This window comes from Labrus bergylta, chromosome 21 (assembly GCF_963930695.1).
Source record: "Labrus bergylta chromosome 21, fLabBer1.1, whole genome shotgun sequence".
Classification (NCBI taxonomy): Eukaryota; Metazoa; Chordata; class Actinopteri; order Labriformes; family Labridae; genus Labrus; species Labrus bergylta.
Window position 1 is genome coordinate 1017857 of NC_089215.1, and position 18644 is coordinate 1036500.

Consider the following 18644-nt stretch of genomic DNA (forward strand, 5'->3'; position numbering starts at 1 on the left):
CTTTTCGACAAGAGGAACTGTCACCCAGAAGTAAGAACCTTTTTTGAGGTGCATTTCCACCGCAGGAACCAGGGACTACATTTAGTTCCTGAGTAAAAGATCTACCCCTCAAAAAGACCCTGCTAGGGGGGTAGTACTTCCTAAAGGCTCAAGGGGGTATCCAGTTCTTATTCTTCTCACTCTAGCCCAGTACTCTTTCTATTTTAGGGGCGCACTCACACCAGGCAATCTGTATCGTACCTAAGCATGCTACACCCCTAAAGTCCAGTTCTTGGGCCAGCGGGGGGAATGGGGGAGGGGGGGACCATCCTGCGGTGGAAATGTTGACAACAATGGGCCACAGGAACCTTTTAGTTCCTTGAAGAAGAAGAAGAAGTCCCTGATCCGTTTAGTTCTGGGGGTCTGGTGTCTGCTCATCATGCATCGAGGAGCAGCTCCATCAGAGCGCCCACCGAGTGCATCCTGTAGAAAACGCCGAGCGGCTGACTCAGGTTCACCAGAACGAACCAGGCGCTGAAGCCGAAGAACCGCTTCCCGATGCCGTTCTCGAACTGAGGGTGGACTCCGAACGCGGGGATGATCCACAGCTGCCCAAAAAAAACCACATAGATCAACCGTGGAAATGAAGACGACACAGAAACCCACCATCTTTTTTCTATTTTTATGTGACATTACCATGACGTTGGAGAGGATGAGGAACGCACAGATTTCTTGAATCGCTCGTTTCATCCCGGGTTTTTTCCCATCATGCTCTTGAGCAGCAGCTGATGTTTTCCCCTCCAGGACCGTGGTATCTGTCTTCCTCTCCTCAGGGATCAGATCAGCGGCCTTCTTTTTCTTTGGCTGTAGGACGGATTATCATGTTAATATGTCCAGGTCTACACTCCCTCCCGCCCACTACTCTCTGCCAATGAAAGGCGTCTGATCCATCCTTCACAACAGGGTCCTAAGTCTCTGACTAGACTCTTCTCCTCTGTCGCCCCCCGGTGGTGGAATGAACTTCCAAACTCCATGTGATCTGCAGAGTCCCTCTGCACCTTTAAGAAAAAGCTAAAGACCCAGCTCTTTCATGAATACCTACTAACTTAATGATGATGGTCTCCATATTATTGATGATGATGATGGTAATGACGATGGTTTTTGTTTGATAACGACGACTTATAAGATGGTTTCTATACTGATTAGAGCTCTCAAGAACTGCCCTCAATGTTGTGCTTTGCCTCTGGTCACTTCCTGTCAGCACCTGTGTGTCCAATCAGACTCAAAGCTGATCGTTTGCTCTTACTCACATTGTTCCCTTTTTTTCTAGATCCTTGCTTGTGTTGTTCTTACTCTCTGATCCACATCGTCAAAGTTTTGATATTCTGCAAAACATGTCAAAATGAATGTCTGACCTTCATTGCTTTAGCTGGATGCTAGCTGATTAGCAAGTAGCATAAAACTGTGAATGTAGGTACCTTGAAAAAGTTGCTCCACTGCTTCTCCTTCTTCTTGGTGAAGCGGCTCGGGTGTCTGTGAAGCCCCTTGATGATGAAGATGTTCTGGAGGCTGAGCTCCAGCAGGCTGAGGACAGAGTAAGACAGGTCCAGGTCCCCCAGAGTCCCCTCGGTCCCCACAGCGAGCGCCGCAACCAGAGAGAAGTAAGCCAGGGCGAGCTGACCGAGAGCCGTCGCGAGCAGGAGGATCACGTCCAGGCTCCGCGTGGGGTCGCGCCCCCCGACGCTCGCCCTCCTCTCCGCCCGCTGGACGAGCGTCCCGCCCAGGCTGCACAGAGACATGAGGGGCATGACGGCCAGGTGGTAACCGTAGAACAGGAGAAAGGCGGTGAGGCGATGGCAGGGCAGGCTCACAAAAATGTGATAGAGGATGAAGATGACGACGCCCACCATGAGGACCAAGCCGCCGAACACGAGGCCGTAAAAGACCTCGCCGTCGTAGACCGCACGGAGGGTCAGCTTATGAGCGACGTGGTGGTGGTCACCTGGACTCGTCCTGCGGCCCACGTTCTTCCACATCACGTAGATCATGCAGCCCGCCATCAAGTAATACTCCATGTGGAAGGGATAGAGGATTTCAATGGCTTTCCTGAAGACGAGGCAGGCGGCGCTCACTCTGCAGTGGCAGGAAGTCGAGTTTGCAAATCCTGGAAGCGATCACAGAAGAAGATACTTAAAAACTGATTCCCTTTTTTAAAGTCTTAATCTGTGATTTTTCACACTTAAATGTAGAAATCAAGTCTATCCTCTGAAAATACCTCTGTGAGTCATGACTGTCTACAATGGGTGTAACACCCGAGTCCCACTGTCTGTGATGTTTTCAGAGTTTTCAGAGTCGAATCTTCACTTTGTTTACATCGCCCGGACGGCCGGCTGACTCCTCCCCTCGAGTATAAAAGTTGTTTAATTGAGGGACTAGAGAAAAGAAGAATAACATACTGTACTCACTGCTTAACTGTGTTTCTAGATCACGCTCATTTCAGGTAAATTTACATGCAGTGTGAAGATACCAGCATAATAAAGATCGCTAGCATTAGCATGCTAACACAACAATGCAGCGCGAGTTGTTTTGGTTTCATGCTGGTGCTCAAGGGCGACATCTGCTGGATCAAAAAATCACATATAAAGCCTTTAAACTAGCACCAAATATTTGATGTTTTGCAAAGATTCTTTTGGGGGGTTTTGCCTTTATTCGATAGGACAGCTGAAGATAAATGTGGGGAGACGGACAGAGTTAGGGGAGGCAGCGTCAGGAGCGGTAGTTGAGGCTGCAACCAGTGTGACAAAGACTAACGTCTGTTCATTGGGCGCCAGCTCTACCAACTGAGCTAAACCAGCGCCCTATATTTGACACGTTTTGAGGCACAAAACATTTTGGAACATGTTTACAGCCTGGTTCAAAAAACCAAATAGGTGTGATTAGCTCATGTCTCGATGGACACACACTGTACGGGGGGTGAATGTTTTGATGACTCATCAGTTTTGATTTGATGAAGGATAAGAGTTATTCACAATAAGGCGTGTAGCTGACCTGATTGACAGGTGGGCGCGGTGTAACGGTTTGTCAGGAGGTTTAAAACCCGCCTCAGCTCCAGCTCTCAGCCTGTCGTCAGGTTGACTGAAAGTTAGACTGAGACAGCATTTCCAGCATGGAGACCGCCATCGAGGGGACTCCAGCGCCCCCTGCAGGAACAGACGGGGCACGCCATCGATGGGACTCCAGCGCCCCCTGCAGGAACAGACGGGGCACGCCATCGATGGGACTCCAGCGCCCCCTGCAGGAACAGACGGGGGACGCCATCGATGGGACTCCAGCGCCCCCTGCAGGAACAGATGGGGGGCTTTGATGTGATTCTGCTCTGTTAGTTTAGATGAATCTTTGTGGCTTAGCGGCGTTCTACTGAGGGTGATTTTTAGTAGAAATTAGAAAACTTCTTGTTTCTTTTCTTCAAGTAATTTAGGCCCCAAACTATAAAAACAAAATGAAACAAATGGCCTGTAACTACCTGCTAACTCTGATGAGTTCCTGCTGCTGACATGAAGACCGCCCTCTTTTTCCAACTTCATCTCCACGTGGATGGTTTCCTCCGTCACCGCGTTCAGCCACAGCAGCAGGTCGGCCGAGAGGATCACCATCAGACCCAACCTGCAGCAAGTAGAACCATTCAAACATAAATAAGTGTTCAAATATGACAGGAGGAAATTAGAATGACAGTAATAACAATCACACACCTAGAGCTAGTAATCATCTCTTTCCAACATTTAATAATCATTCAACATGTACTGAAACAGACAACAGAGGGATGCACCTGGTGATGATCTTGTGTTTTTGAATGCAGTCTTTGGAGTGAGCCCACAGTAAATATGTCTACAAGAGAAAAACAGAAAGAAGTTATTCCATAAGGAAACATAAAGAGGACACAACACAGAGAGTTGCTCGCACATTGCAGGAGTTTAAAGGTCATTTATGACGCAAAATCCTCTTAACCATGTGTCTCTAGTCCGTCTACAAACCCCCCAATGATGAGAAAAGTCCATCCTCTCCGTCTTTTGCCTGCTCCACTTTTCAGAAAATGTGTGTTCAATCAGGCCGTTTGGAAATTCTCCCTTCATGACATCACAAAGGGCAGTAGCCCCTCCCCCAGGTGGGTGACACTCCCACAGCTAGGTGTTTGTTCTGCCCTCTGAGTCTGCCTTCTCACCGTCAACAATAGGACATGGAGCGAGAAAGCACAGAGTACACCCAAGCACCTTCCAGAGAGGGGGCGTGGTCAGGCACAGCTCATTTACATATTTAAAGCTACAGACACAGAAACAGCCTGTTCTGAGCAGGGCTGAAATAGAGGGGGTTTACAGCTAGGTGTTTGTTCTGCCCTCTGAGTGGTCAGACGCTGAAAACTACTTGGTTGTTGGCCTCCTTGGTTGGAGTGAGTGAGTGAGTGAGTGAGAGAACCAGTCGGCAGCTGAAGTGTTGACTGATGTAAATACCTGCAGAGTGAGAAACAAAGCCTCGATGAACGGAGAGAGCACCTGAGCAGCAGGTTTACACGCCCTCGTGTTGATGAAATATCCAATCCTGCAGACGTACAGCAGCAGACTGAACACAGCAAAGAGATGGACGACAACTGGACCAGAACAGGACGACAGAAGATACACATTTCTTCTTTTAACACAGCGTTATGGACGGGGACGAGATCGCATAGTGTTGTGAAAAGTGAGGGAGTTTACTATAAGATGCATCACCAACAACAATCTCCCTGATGTGGTACTTGATAAGGTAATAGACGGGATGCTTACAGGTGACAGGGCCTCCCCCGGCATGGTGGTCCTTGTGTGTGCAGAAGCCGGGCTGTCTCCGGGCCCACAGCAGGTACCACAGCATCCAGACCACGCTGACCCCCATCAGCAGCAGCAGGAACACCTGAGGCTCCAGGTTCTTCAGCGCCGTGGGGTTCAAAGCATTCCCGACCAACAGAGCCGCCCCCAGCAGCACCGCGTTCAGACCCAGCAGACCCGAGACCAGACGTCTTCCAGTGGGAACCCAAAGCACCACCGAGTCCGAGTCATGCTCCTCATTCTGATGTTCTGAGCTCTGAACCGGTTCATCAGCAGGTGAATCCAGCTCTATGACTCCTCCGGGATCTGAATCCATATTCATGCTTGTTTTTGTCCTTCTTTTGAAATCCCTCTCACTTTGCTTCTTCTTCCTCTTCTGTTTTCCATTCAAGTGTCAGCTTTTCTTACCTTTGCTTCGATCCTGTAGCTCAACATGTGCAGGCATGAATCTAAAAGCTGCAACTGATTTCCCCTTCAGCACTGGTTTAGGTGCGGCCTGTTTTATTATCCACACCCCTTTCATGGTTAGAGTGTGACATGTGTCATGTTTACCTTTCATAGTTTACCTTATTTACACCTGACGTGCACCTGAGCAAAGTTTGCTTCACGGCCGCATAACCCTGAAAGAATGTTTGTTTACCTGCACTCCAAACCTCAGCGATGTCGCTTTATTTTGAAAGGGTTCAATACTATAAGGGCCCCCTGCCAGGTAATGTTTGCATACATTCAACACCAGGAACGGACAAGTAAAAATAACCTCCCTCTTATCTCTGCACAGCCTCAGGCACACCCGACTGCTGTGGAAAAGGTTTTTCCATGAATGTCGGCAAGGGGGAAAATGAAGAGGAATTATCTGAGTGGGAGTGAAAAAAGAAACAGGAAGAAAGATTAGAGGGTAGGACACTAGAAGACATGATGGTTGTGAATGCTGGCTGGAGGAGCCCCCAATGACAGATGACAGAATCTAGAATTTAAAGAGGACATATCATCCCCCTCCTCCACCTTTTCAAACAGTCCTCCTCCACCTTTTCAAACAGTCCTCCTCCACCTTTTCAAACAGTCCCCTCCTCCACCTTTTCAAACAGTCCTCCTCCTCCACCTTTTCAAACAGTCCCCTGTGGTCTAAATGAAACATCTGTGCTTTGGTCAAAATATAACATGAATCAAGCACCAGAGGAGGTTTGTGACCCTGTAGAAACCAGCTCTCTCAGAACGCTCCGTTTGGGTGTGTGTGTCTCTTTAGATGCAATGTTAAATCCTGGTTGTATATATTCCCATTCTTAGTTTTGATATTTTTGGTGTTTATTTACTTTGTATTTAATATTATATTGTGTTTAAATTTGCCAATATTGTGTTTTTGGACAACCTGCTGCTGTAACGCCACAATTTCCCAGTTTGAGATCAATAAAGTAATTGTATTTTATTCTATTATACTAATGAAAATGAATATTTACAGCTACAGAAACAGATGAATTGTAATTCAACACTCGATGATAAGCATAAATATTAAACACATGTTGGGTATTAAGTAAATGGGCTAAATATCATTTAATTTGTTCTGTTATTTATTATATTTTCTCCTATCCTGATGTGTTGCAGCCTTCTCTGTTTACACGGTTTTAAATGTAGAGTTGAAAAGGGGCGGGGCTATGATGACGCGCCCCTGACAACCAGCCCTCCTCGTGTTCGTCTCCCTAACAACCAGCCTGTCAGCTCGCTCGCTCCGTGCCGCTCTCAGGCCGTCCGGTTCGGAACAAGATCCCGTGAAATAACGGGGGGCAAAACCCCACCCCGGGATTACCCACCATGGAACCGAACTCGGAGTGAGCCGAGGCCGCCGCCATGAACGACCGGTACCACCGGGCGGCCCGGGACGGCTACCTGGACGTGCTGAAGGAGGCCACACGGAAGGACCTGAACGCCCCGGATGAGGATGGGATGACACCGACCCTATGGGCCGCTTACCACGGTAACCTGGAGGCGCTCCGGCTCATCGTGGGGAGAGGGTGAGTCCTGAAACCTGGGACCAGATTCTGACCCGGTTTACCGAACAACACAACAATAACAATAATACAGCACAGACACTTTCATAAACTAATGCAGACCAGTCAGCCTAAACACATCTCTCTCCTGCTACGTTTTAATCTGCTTTTACTGGAACAAACATCTTTTTTTATATTTTATTCTGAAGAGAAACATTCATATTTTAACTCTCTAAATCAAAAACTTTTTCTGAGAAGAAGGTTTTCGACCTGTTTTGTCTTGTGACCCCACTTTGACTTCTGGAGACCCTCGGACATAAAAACAAAAAACCCACACAGACAGCTTCATGATAAAACTTTTATTTAATCAATCTTGTGATAGCTTTTTCTAAGACCACTTTGAGGCTGTTTCATGTTCATTGTGGATCAGATCGGTGCACAAAAAGAGGATTTTTGTATTTTTCTCAGGTGTTTACAGCCAGGTGATGAGCGTGCATCAACACGACTGGAGATGATTGCATGAATGGATGAATGAGAGACAGACAGAGATACTGCAGCTCTGTTATTGTTAACATGAGAAACTCAAACTAAACTGGATAACGTCTTGTAGCTTCATTCAGGCAGAATGCTAAAATGTCTTATTGATCAATAATTAGACATTTCAGGCGACCCCGTTTGAATTCAATGCGACCCCATATTGGGTCTGGACCCCAAGGTTGGGCAAGCCTGAACTAATGCATTAATCTGAACTGTAAGCTAACCAGAGATGGCCCTGTTGTTAACAGATTGTTAGTAGTTTGAATGAAAGGTGTGTTTTTTGTTGTTGTTGAGAAAAACAACTTTTCTTTCAGCAATTTAAACCGAATGAGTGTTTTAGTCAAGACCACATTAACCGAGACCAAGATACACCTGAGACCAGAGTGCCCCGAGACAAGACTAAGATATTTTTGGGGAAATTGTGAAACAGAGAGGGGAATGACATGCAGGAAAGGAGCCACAGGTCGGACTTGAACCCGGGCTGTACGACCTGACCACTACAGCGCCCCTAATCAGGCATTTCTTATCTTCATTTTAAACCTTAAAAAAGTCTTTATAATCCTGAAGCTTTCCACAAAGAAACATTATTTAAATGTGTTTTTACACCTTCAGTCCTCCTCAGACTGGAGGATAAAACCATCGTGCCTCATCGTTCTCGCCTCCATCTCTAATCTAATCAGGGCAGCAGGAGATGGAGGTTTGACATCTTCACGCTATAATGACTCTGAAAAGGTCACTTTGCAGCAGGACCCCCCCCCCCCCTCCCCCCCTGCTTCCACATGAGGAACATTAACATTAAGCTGTCACTGTCTCAGATTTTTCACAACACTCTCGATTTACGATTTTAATGTTTTTATTCTTCTAAAAAATTAATAAATAAAAATGACAAACAAATGACTTAAAACAAGTTTTGCTTTTATTATTAAAATAAAAGTAAAGTCACCTGGGTTTCTCTTCTGGGATTAAAGGGTGAGCTGTTAACTTGTGTTTTAAAGTGTTCTGTGTAGTTTCAGGGTGCAGCAAACGTAGGCATGAGGCAGAGCGACTTGTGGCCACTCTGTAGGAAGTAAATGGGGGGGGGGGATATGAACCAGAGGAGCCTGAGGGGACTGACAAAAAAAGTTAGAGAAAATCCTGATTTTCTTAAAATATGATTTACTGATTTAAGATTTGGTGCCCATACATAGAGTAATGAAAAGCCTGCAGGGGTTTATCCACATGTCTACAACTATCTGCCCCAGGTTTGTGCCATATAGGGATCGAGAGCCAAGACCAATGCAGGTTTGAGAAATCATCTTGTGTTAGGGGGCAGCCGTAACCGGGGGATAAAAATCAAATTATGAATGAATTAATGTGATTTGTTCTTTTAGAAAGAGGAGTTTTCCTTATGATCTGATCTGAGATAAAGCCGATCAGAGGTGCGCCCGCTCTGAGACCGAGACAAGACCGTGTAAAAATACTTTTCATACCAAGATGAGACCTTCAAAAAGTGGTCTCTGGACCAGTCGTGAGACCACCATGGCGAGCAGCCATCATGCAGCATAATGTTGTTAACAGCAGACTGGAGTAAGTCACCCAGCTGGTGGCAGGTTTATAAAGCAGCAGTAACTCGATGGATTTCGATGCGGTGCAGTGAGTGCAGACACGGGGAAAGGTCACAGTGATGGAGAGAGATTCCTCCTCCTGTAACCGTCTCTGGAGGATTCAGAGCAGAGAGGAAGTGAAGCGAAAGAGACGACTTAAACTGAGCCGAGGACAGAGTGGAGATGCTTTATCTATCGAGGTCTGACCGGTTCAACAGAAACCAGTGTATTTAATTACTGTTTTAATTCAGTTTAAAAGCTTTGATTTACAGCCCTGTTAATTTTGTAATATAGTCGTCATGTCAGAAACTTAAATCCATATTTAAAGGTCTCATGTTCTGCTAAATCCTCTTCACCATGTTCCTCTAACTCTAACATGTGTCTCTAGTCCGTCTACAAACCCCCCAATGATGAGAAAAGTCCATCCTCTCCGTCTTCTGCCTGCTCCACTTTTCAGAAAATGTGTGCTCAAACAGGCCGTTTGGAGATTTTCCCTTCATGACATCACAAAGGGCAGTAGCCCCTCCCCCAGGTGGGTGACACTCCCACAGCTAGGTGTTTGTTCTGCCCTCTGAGTCTGCCTTCTCACCGTAAACAATAGGACATGGAGCGAGAAAGACCGAGTACACCCAAGCACCTTCCAGAGAGGGGGCGTGGTCAGGCACAGCTCATTTACATATTTAAAGCTACAGACACAGAAACAGCCTGTTCTGAGCAGGGCTGAAATAGAGGGGTTTATAGACATGATCAAATACAGGATCAGAGTGGATTTATGGTGCGTTTTTATTGATAACTCCTTCATGAGAATGTGAGCGAAGAGGGGTTGGAGGTGTGTCTCTGGAGGAGAGCGGAGGCTTCAGTATGGAGGAGGCGTGGCCAAATACGTTTGTTTTGGTTTTCATGCTGGCGCTCAAGGGGCGACATCTACTGGATCAAAAAGTCGCACATTCTTACTTTAGAGTCAGAGGGTTACTAAAGTCAGTATGCCTCATCCTGAGGGGATCATGATGTCTGTGGAAACTTTCACAGCAGATTTCTAACAGTTGTTGAGATATTTCAGTCTGGAACAAAACGCTGGACGGATACCACCTTTTTTTTTGTAGAGCTAAAAGCCACCGTTAGCATTAAAACAGGATGGTGCTCCAATCGATTTTGAAATGTATGACCTCACTTGAAGTGGACTTTGTGATTAAGGAGTTAGCAGATGATTTTTTTTTGACATTTTGTGGCGCCCTCAGATAGTTCTCCCATGAGACCTCAGAGAGTGTGAAGTGTGAAACTCTTCCTCACATGTTGCCATAAACAGCGCCTCTCTCTCTGCGGTTCATGTATCGCCCTCGAGTCCGAGCTGCTGGCAGAGCTGAAGAAGGTCGAGTTACATTTTGACACAGTTTGGTGTGATTCCTCCCCGGCGTTACTACTGTGATACATTTCTGCCCCGTTTGGAATTTCATCTGATAATTTCCTTCAGCTGACATGGAAACTTATTAAAGCTAAAAATAAACTCTTAATATTGGATCTGATCTCTGATGATGTCATACTTTTCAGTGTTGCCAGGCTGCAGCAGAAATCAGGTCCATGCTCATAAAGGTGGTGACCCTGCAGAGTGTGAATAATGCAGAGTCACCTCTGTCATGTTTAACCAGCACACCTTTAATTATTCATCAGGACTCAAACAGGAAGAGGAGGAGCCTGAGGTCAATACAAACACAGGGTGTGTTCGAATTGTCCCTCCTATCTCCTTTCACTATCCACTTCACCTTAACCCCGAGGAAAACGTCATGAGGTCAAGGAAAGGTGTTAGGAGAATTCATAAAGGACTTAGGGAAAGGCGATCTCGTTGCTCTGACAATCCGACCGCATTTCCACTAGGCCACGTCATTAAATGCGACGGGCCGGCGGAGGTTAATGACGTGGGTCTGCCGTGTTGAAACTACAATGTTCTGAAAATGGACTACAAAAAACACATCTAAAAAACTCTTTCTGTGCTTCTTACCGGTGAAATAATCCTGATCACCACGAGGTTGGGATTGAAATAAAAGAAATATAGACGACCAGGCTACAAGTAAGAAAAGTGAAACCATCAGCTTCCTGTCCAATCAGAAATCAACATCAACATCAACATGAAATGAATTGTTACATTAATGTAAGATATAACCTACACATAATATTTTAAATGTACAACTACACAGCATCCTTAAGAGAATGAAATATGTTGAATAAAACATCCTCTGATAAAAATGTCTCTTATCTTTTATCTCTTTACGATCATCGTTAATGTTCCTGAACGGTCGGATGAGCGACTCGCTTTAAATGTTGCGGCCGCAAGGAATTGTGGGGCGGCATATCTCATCTCCTTTGGTAAAGGATGGTTCAGTGTATCCTAAAGGAGGTTATAAAGGAAGCATTGACCCACCTTTCCTTAACTTTTAGAGAATTCGAACGACTCTTATCATGGCCCCCTCTTAAATGCTTCCGGGGTTAAAGGTGAAGTGGATAGTGAAAGGAGATAGAAGGGACAATCGAACGCACCCACAGTTCATCCTGTTACACAAGCTGAACTTTGACCTGGAGGCAGTGGCGATCCTAGAGTCTGTGGACGGGTCCCCCCGAGGCCAAAATGAATTAGGGGCCACCCACCATTATATCCACCAGGGTCCTGATGCTCCTCCTCTTTTTTTTCTCCTTCAGTGCTTTTCATTGACAAACTTTTTCAGAGGAGTAATGCATGAGATGCTTAGCAGGGCAATGAGAGTCAGAAATGTCAGATGGGGCTCCATTAGGGAGGTTTCCTCCTGTCATTGGAAAAATGTGCACATTTTGAGCCGCTGCTTTGGTTTAAAGTCCTCGGGGATCCCAAAGCCCCAAGCAGCTGCTCGCCTTGACTGTTGACAAGCCGGCCTCTGACTGTAGGATGCAGAGTGTGGACAACTCAAAATGTTGGACATTTATTAGTGACAAAAATCTGTTGTTTAAGTTGAATTTTAAAACTCATAAAGTGTAACAATGTCTGATGCTCAAACTAAACATGTGCAAAGTTTCAGATCATGAGGTAAACATATGTTGGAGTAATACCAGGAAATGTCTGCAGAGAATTTCACCAGACAGCTTTAAGCCTCTACTTAGGCTCTCTTCTCCCGACAGCCCTGCAGCGTTTGCCGGTGTTTAATGCGTTCCATTTCATTACTCCTTCGTTTGAACGAGAGTGAAGAGGGGGTAGGAGGTGTGTCGCTGGAGGAGAGCGGAGGCTTCAGGATGCTAAACAGCAGTTTGTTTTGGTTTCATGCTGGAGCTCAAGGGCGACCTCTACTGGATCAAAAAGTTGCACGTTCTTCTTTTGAAATATCTTCTCTTTGGATTCATTTTAGCTTCATAAATGTAAAAACAATTAGGAAAGTGTGATATTAGCATTCTGTTGTATTCTGGGTTACACACAACCACAGAGCATGGAGTGAAAATATTCCTCTGTTATTCTGGTGGTTGGTCGAGTGAGTCATTTTACGCCCTGAGTTCAGTCTGTAAGGGGATCAGCACAGTCAGGTTGAGTTTCTCAAAGAACCGGGTTAAGTCTTCCTCAACGCCACAAATGACCTCAGACTGCACTGAGTCATGAGAGAAGATGATCTAATTCATGAGTTGGTCATTTCTTTTCTTTTTTTTTAAATCTGTGCTGTGAACATTGTGAACTTTGTTGTCTCAAAATGTGAAGAAAACTTTCAGTGCAAAAAGGTTTAGAGCTCCCCCTGCTGACTGGTTGCAGTATAGGTCATAAGCTCCGCTTCCTCCATGTTAACAGATGGGTCAAACTATAATATCAAAATACACATCAAGTGGGGGCGCAGATGGCCTAGTGGTTAGGTCACACCCTATGTGCAGAGGCGCCCTGGGTTTGAGTCTTTTTAAAATCTCAAATTCAGACTTTAAGGTCTTAAAAAACAAGTTATAAATAAATAAATACAAACATAAACACAGACAAATTCAGTGATGTGAAAGCTCTTCTCGTCTCGTCCTGTGTCTCCCAGAGGTGACCCTGACAGGTGTGACATCTGGGGAAACACGCCGCTCCACCTGGCCGCGGCCAACGGCCACCACAACTGCCTGTCCTTCCTTGTGGCTTTCGGTGCCAACGTGTGGTGTCTGGACAACGACTACCACACCCCGCTGGACATGGCCGCCACCAAGGGACACATGGACTGCGTGCGCTACCTGGACTCCATCGCCGCAAAGCAGATCACGCTCAACCCCAAGCTGGTGGGGAAGCTGAAGGACCGGGCGTTTCGGGCCGCGGAGCGCCGGATCAAGGACTGCGCGAAGCTGCAGAGGAAGCACCGAGAGCGGATGGAGAAGAGGTTCATGAAGGACTCGGCCGCCTTAGACAACATGGACGCCATTAGCTTCTCGAGCTACACCAGCGGCAGCACGCTGAGCCGCAAGTTCAACACGGTCACCTCCAACGTGCCATACTCACAGGTGGTTCATCTTTAAGGTTGATGTCTCCGTTCAGTCTTCTCTTTCTTAGCAGAGATTTTTTTTTTTTTTTTTCAAAGAGTTGCTTCAGTCATTTGGTTATTTCATTCCAAAAAACATGTTTTCAACATGAGATGTTGAATGAATCAGAAAAGAAACTTCCCCCAAGAAAAGAAGCAGCAACATCTTAAGAAATGAATACACAGACATACATACACATAAAAAATAATTAAATAAGAGAGAGCGAGAAAAAATTAAATAAATATGAATAAATATATATATATATATATATATATATATATAAATTAAAACAAATAAGTAAATATAAATATAAATATAAATATAAATATAAATATAAATATTAAAAATAAAAGTAAAAATAAAAATAAAAATAAAAATAAAAATAGAAATAGAAATAGAAATAGAAATAAAAATAGAAAACAAACAAAAAAAAGATAAGGGGGGGATATAGCCCCTATGTTCAATGCAAATTGAGGTTTCCACAATTCTACATTGGATTAAATGTTTTTAATTTAATAAATATAAAGTAAAAATAAATATAAATATAAATATAAATATAAATATAAATATAAATATAAATATGAATATTAATAAATACTAAAAATAAAAATAAAAATAAAATAGAAAACAAACAAAAAAAGATAGAGATAGAGAGCAGAGATTAATTCTGTCCAACTTTTCTCTCAGGCCACGCTGTACTCCACGTCCAAGGGGAAGGCCAAGATCCAGAAGAAGCTGGAGAAGAAGAAGCAGGTCGACGGGACGTTCAAGATCTACGAGGACGGCAGGAAAAGCGTGCGCTCGCTGTCCGGCCTGCAGCTCGGCAACGACGTCATGTTCCTCAAGCAGGGCACGTACGCCAACCCCAAGGAACGCTCGCGCCTAAACATCCGGGACATGTTCCCTCGAGATGGCGACGATGACGACGCGGACACCGTCTCCCGCGCCTTGAGCGACCCGGGTCTGTATGACGCCGCTTACTCCGAGATCAGCGCTGACTCTGGACGCGACTCCCTGTTTACCCGGCCCGGGCTGGGCACCATGGTGTTCAGGAGGAGCTACATGACCAGAGGGATGTTTGGAACGGGCGCCGAGGGGAGCGTGGCGGGAAGCGAACCCGTGGGACGGGCACCTAACGTTCGCCTACGAGGACAGCTGCCTCGACGCTCGCCGAGCTTTGACGAGGACAGTATCGGCAGCGCTCTGAGCCTGCAGGAGAGGAACCTCCAGGAGCTGCCCTGGGAGGAGGCCGACATGGGTCTGGACGAGGACTTCGAGCCGGAGAGCAGTCCTCTGGAGACCTTCCTGGCGTCTCAGAGCCTCGGGGAGTTCATTCAGATCTTCAGGAGGGAGAAGATCGACCTGGAGGCTCTGCTGCTCTGTTCAGATCAGGACCTCAGCAGCATCCACATCCCACTGGGGCCCAGGAAGAAACTTTTAGACGCCTGTAAGAGACGTCTGGACACCTTGGACGAACCAGAGGCCATCGAGGACACTGAGCTCTGAAGGTCAGTTTTTTAGGATTCCAAGTTTAGTTTGACATCAGATGCATTTTAATTTTTACATCCAAAGAAAAAACTGAAGATAAATTAAATCTGTCGTTCAAGTCAAAGGACCTCACTTTGACTCTGTGATCCAGTTTCCTGTTAGTTAAAGTCTTTATATGTGGTTTTTCACTCTTAAATGTAGAAATCAAGTCTATCCTCTGAAAATAACTCTGTGAGTCATGACTGTCTACAATGGGTGTAACACCCGAGTCCCACTGTCTGTGATGTTTTCAGAGTTTTCAGAGTCCTATCTTCACTTTGTTTACATCGCCCGGACGGCCGGCTGACTCCTCCCCTCATGTATAAAAGTTGTTTAATTGAGGGACTAGAGAAAAGAAGAATAACATACTGTACTCACTGCTTAACTGTGTTTCTAGATCACGCTCATTTCAGGTAAATTTACATGCAGTGAGAAGATACCAGCATAATAAAGATCGCTAGCATTAGCATGCTAACACAACAATGCAGCGCAAGTTGTTTTGGTTTCATGCTGGAGCTCAAGGGCGACATCAGCTGGATTAAAAAATCACATCAAGCCTTTAAATACTAACTAAAGCAGCAGACACACAGCAGCTTTGTCTTTCATTTGGAGATTTGATTGGATAAATGCAAAGCCATACAGTAGTTGCTCAGTTTTTGGTCTCCACCACTTGACACTTCTCTGTTGTTTGATGGAAACCAAAACCCCCACTTTCCTCGTTTCCATGACTACTCTACTATAAAAGTGTGTGTCTGATATCACCATCAGCAGTCAGAGAACATGCTGAGTCACAGATACACTGGCGTGCCGCAGATTTGAAATGAGCATCATCTCGCTGACTAGACTCTTCTCCTCTGTCGCCCCCCGGTGGAGGAATGAACTTACAAACTCCATGTGATCTGCAGAGTCCCTCTGCACCTTTAAGAAAAAGCTAAAGAGCCAGCTCTTTCATGAATACCTACTAACTTAATGATGATGGTCTCCATATTATTGATGATGATGATGGTAATGACGATGGTTTTTGTTTGATAATGACGACTTATAAGATGGTTTCTATACTGATTAGAGCTCTCAAGAACTGCCCTCAATGTTGTGCTTTGCCTCTGGTCACTTCCTGTCAGCACCTGTGTGTCCAATCAGACTCAAAGCTGATCGTTTGCTCTTACTGACATTGTTCCCTTTTTTCTAGATCCTTGCTTGTGTTGTTCTTACTCTCTGATGTACGTCGCTTTGGAGAAAAGAGTCTGCTAAGAGAATTGTAGAATCGCTATCAGCAGCACCTCGTCCTCCGTGCTAATAAGAGATAAGATAAGATGAGATAAGACTTTATCGTCTGTTTGCACGGAAATGTTCCTCACAATCCAATCACGTCATCCCTGATAGACAGATCATAAAAATTAGTTAAACATTAAAAAATCACAGTGATTGATGTTCATGAAAAGACGCAGCATGTACCTGGTGTGATGTCCTTCCACACACACACACTCCTGATGATCCTCTGTCTCACTGTAAGCAACATGTCATGTGTGTGTGCTGTGAGGGATTCAAATCCAACAGAAGCTCCCAATCAGTTTGGGATTTGATTTTTGCATTTACTCTGAAACTCTCTCTCCCTGATTTCCGACGAGTGAAAACAACAAGTTGAAAAAAGACAAACACTGAAAAAGACAGAGTCGGGTTTTTCTGTCACGCTTTCACCAACGACCAACGTACATGAAGAGTGAAAGTCCATCAACACTTTTAGTATGAAGATCAGCTTTAGTAACAAATCAGACCGACGCGTTTTGGCTTGAATTTGTGGATAATTGTGGATCTTCATACTACAAGTGTTGCTGGAGCTGAAGACAAACAAACAGACAAAACAGCACCGATATTTTAAAAGACAGTTGCACCGGTGTCTCCACAGGGGTGACTGGAATTCACAGATCGATGACTGGGATTTGTCAGCAGAATAATAAAGGAGTTCTGGACAGTGCATGGACAGTGTTGAGTTTTTTAATAGTCTCCTCATGGAGTCATTGTAAGCAGTATGTCTGCATGTTGTTGTTTTTCCACCTGTCCAGACTTTTTCAATCCGTCTCCAGAGGACAAAAACACACGATGCTGAAAGTCTCTCAACAGTCCTCTAATGACGCGCTGAATGTGTTTCTGTCCTCGTCCAAACTTCTACCTGAGCAGAGATCATCAAAACATCAACAACAGCTCACATGAACGTTTGTGTGTGAGCAGCATGAAGCTCCACATGAGCAGATATCCTTACACCGTCTGAATGGCACCACCTGGTGGTCACATGTGATAACACATAGGTGTTGGGACTTTTAACAGTGATGGACAGTTACAAAAGAGTTCTGCACTTAGGTTCATCTTTTAAATATCCGGATTGACAGGTAGAACAAAGAAACGCTGTGAAGTAATGATGTTTCCTTTGTGTGTTATTCCACAGCTCGGTCAGTGAAGGCAACGCGGAGACAGCTCGGTCAGTGAAGGCAACACGGAGACAGCTCGGACAGTGAAGGCAACACGGAGACAGCTCGGACAGTGAAGGCAACACGGAGACAGCACCATGGTCAGTGAAGGCAACACAGAGACAGCTCGGACAGTGAAGGCAACACGGACACAGCTCGGTCAGTGAAGGCAACACGGAGACAGCTCGGACAGTGAAGGCAACACGGAGACAGCACCATGGTCAGTGAAGGCAACACAGAGACAGCTCGGACAGTGAAGGCAACACGGAGACAGCTCGGTCAGTGAAGGCAACACAGAGACAGCTCGGACAGTGAAGGCAACACGGAGACAGCTCAGTCAGTGAAGGCAACGCGGAGACAGCTCGGACAGTGAAGGCAACACAGAGACAGCACCACGGTCAGTGAAGGCAACACGGAGACAGCACCATAGTCAGTGAAGGCAACACAGAGACAGCACCATGGTCAGTGAAGGCAACACGGAGACAGCACCACGGTCAGTGAAGGCAACACGGAGACAGCGAAGGCAACACGGAGACAGCGAAGGCAACACGGAGACAGCGAAGGCAACATGGAGACAGCTCAGTCAGTGAAGGCAACACAGAGACAGCACCATGGTCAGTGAAGGCAACACGGAGACAGCACCACGGTCAGTGAAGGCAACACGGAGACAGCGAAGGCAACACGGAGACAGCGAAGGCAACACGGAGACAGCTCAGTCAGTGAAGGCAACAGCTCGGTCAGTGAAGGCAACACAGAGACAGCACGGTCAGTGAAAGCAACACGGAGACAGCTCGGTCAGTGAAGGCATCACGGAGACACAGCTGCAGCTTCCTGCTCTGCAAACTGTAACTCGTGTATCAAAGAATGATTTATACTTTAGTGAACCCGTTCTTTTAAAAGTTTTGTTTATTACGTCTTCCTTGTACAGTTTTCTTACAGTTCACATGTTGTTTTTATCACAGACACATGCATGTTGACCTCTGTTTCAGGGTTCAATAGCTCAAAGTGACTGTAAAAAAATAGGGGGGGGGGGGGGGGGCGTATTGTGAGGTTATGTGTGTGCTAGATAACACTGTTATCTCAGGTTGCTCAGCAGTATTTGGTGTCACTGAAGATCTGTTGGCTGTGCACCCGAGAGAATGACTGTGCATGAATGTTGTTGTTTTTTTGTATCAGATGAAACTAAAACCACGAGTATCTTTTCTAAAATAAATGTTAAAATATGATCGT

General features: G+C 45.6%; 2 protein-coding genes across 3 annotated transcripts; one reads left to right on the forward strand and one right to left on the reverse strand.

Moving 5' to 3' along the window:
• Window positions 1–34: 34 nt before the first annotated feature.
• LOC110003831 (proton channel OTOP3-like) lies at window positions 35–5154 on the reverse strand. Its single transcript, XM_029282574.2, has 7 exons — window positions 4794–5154; window positions 4485–4621; window positions 3806–3864; window positions 3503–3642; window positions 1458–2143; window positions 676–843; window positions 35–587 (listed from the first exon to the last, which is right to left on the reverse strand). Exons 1-7 carry the CDS (start codon window positions 5152–5154, stop codon window positions 417–419), a joined length of 1722 nt encoding a protein of 573 aa, XP_029138407.2. The 3' UTR covers window positions 35–416.
• LOC110003834 (pre-mRNA splicing regulator USH1G-like) lies at window positions 1697–18640 on the forward strand. Of its 2 annotated transcripts, none has more exons than XM_020659401.3 (4): window positions 1697–6838; window positions 12957–13404; window positions 14110–14930; window positions 17393–18640. In XM_020659401.3, the coding sequence occupies exons 1-3, from the start codon at window positions 6675–6677 to the stop codon at window positions 14926–14928; spliced, it is 1431 nt and encodes a 476-aa protein (XP_020515057.2). In that variant the 5' UTR covers window positions 1697–6674; the 3' UTR covers window positions 14929–14930; window positions 17393–18640. The 2 variants fall into 2 exon arrangements, with proteins under 2 accessions (XP_020515057.2, XP_065805967.1); XM_065949895.1 differs by having other exon boundaries at window positions 17422–18640.
• Window positions 18641–18644: the final 4 nt, after the last annotated feature.

Bases quoted from the DNA above. Each gene is read 5' to 3' on its own strand.
- LOC110003831 (XM_029282574.2), bottom strand. From the start codon at position 5,154: ATGAATATGGATTCAGATCCCGGAGGAGTCATAGAGCTGGATTCACCT. The intron at 3,643-3,805 runs GTGCATCCCTCT...TACTTGCTGCAG, and splicing joins AAACACAAGATCATCACCAG to GTTGGGTCTGATGGTGATCC. The intron at 588-675 runs GTAATGTCACAT...TTTTTTGGGCAG, and splicing joins TCATCCTCTCCAACGTCATG to CTGTGGATCATCCCCGCGTT.
- LOC110003834 (XM_020659401.3), top strand. From the start codon at position 6,675: ATGAACGACCGGTACCACCGGGCGGCCCGGGACGGCTACCTGGACGTG. The intron at 6,839-12,956 runs GTGAGTCCTGAA...TGTGTCTCCCAG, and splicing joins CGGCTCATCGTGGGGAGAGG to AGGTGACCCTGACAGGTGTG. The intron at 13,405-14,109 runs GTGGTTCATCTT...CTTTTCTCTCAG, and splicing joins CCAACGTGCCATACTCACAG to GCCACGCTGTACTCCACGTC.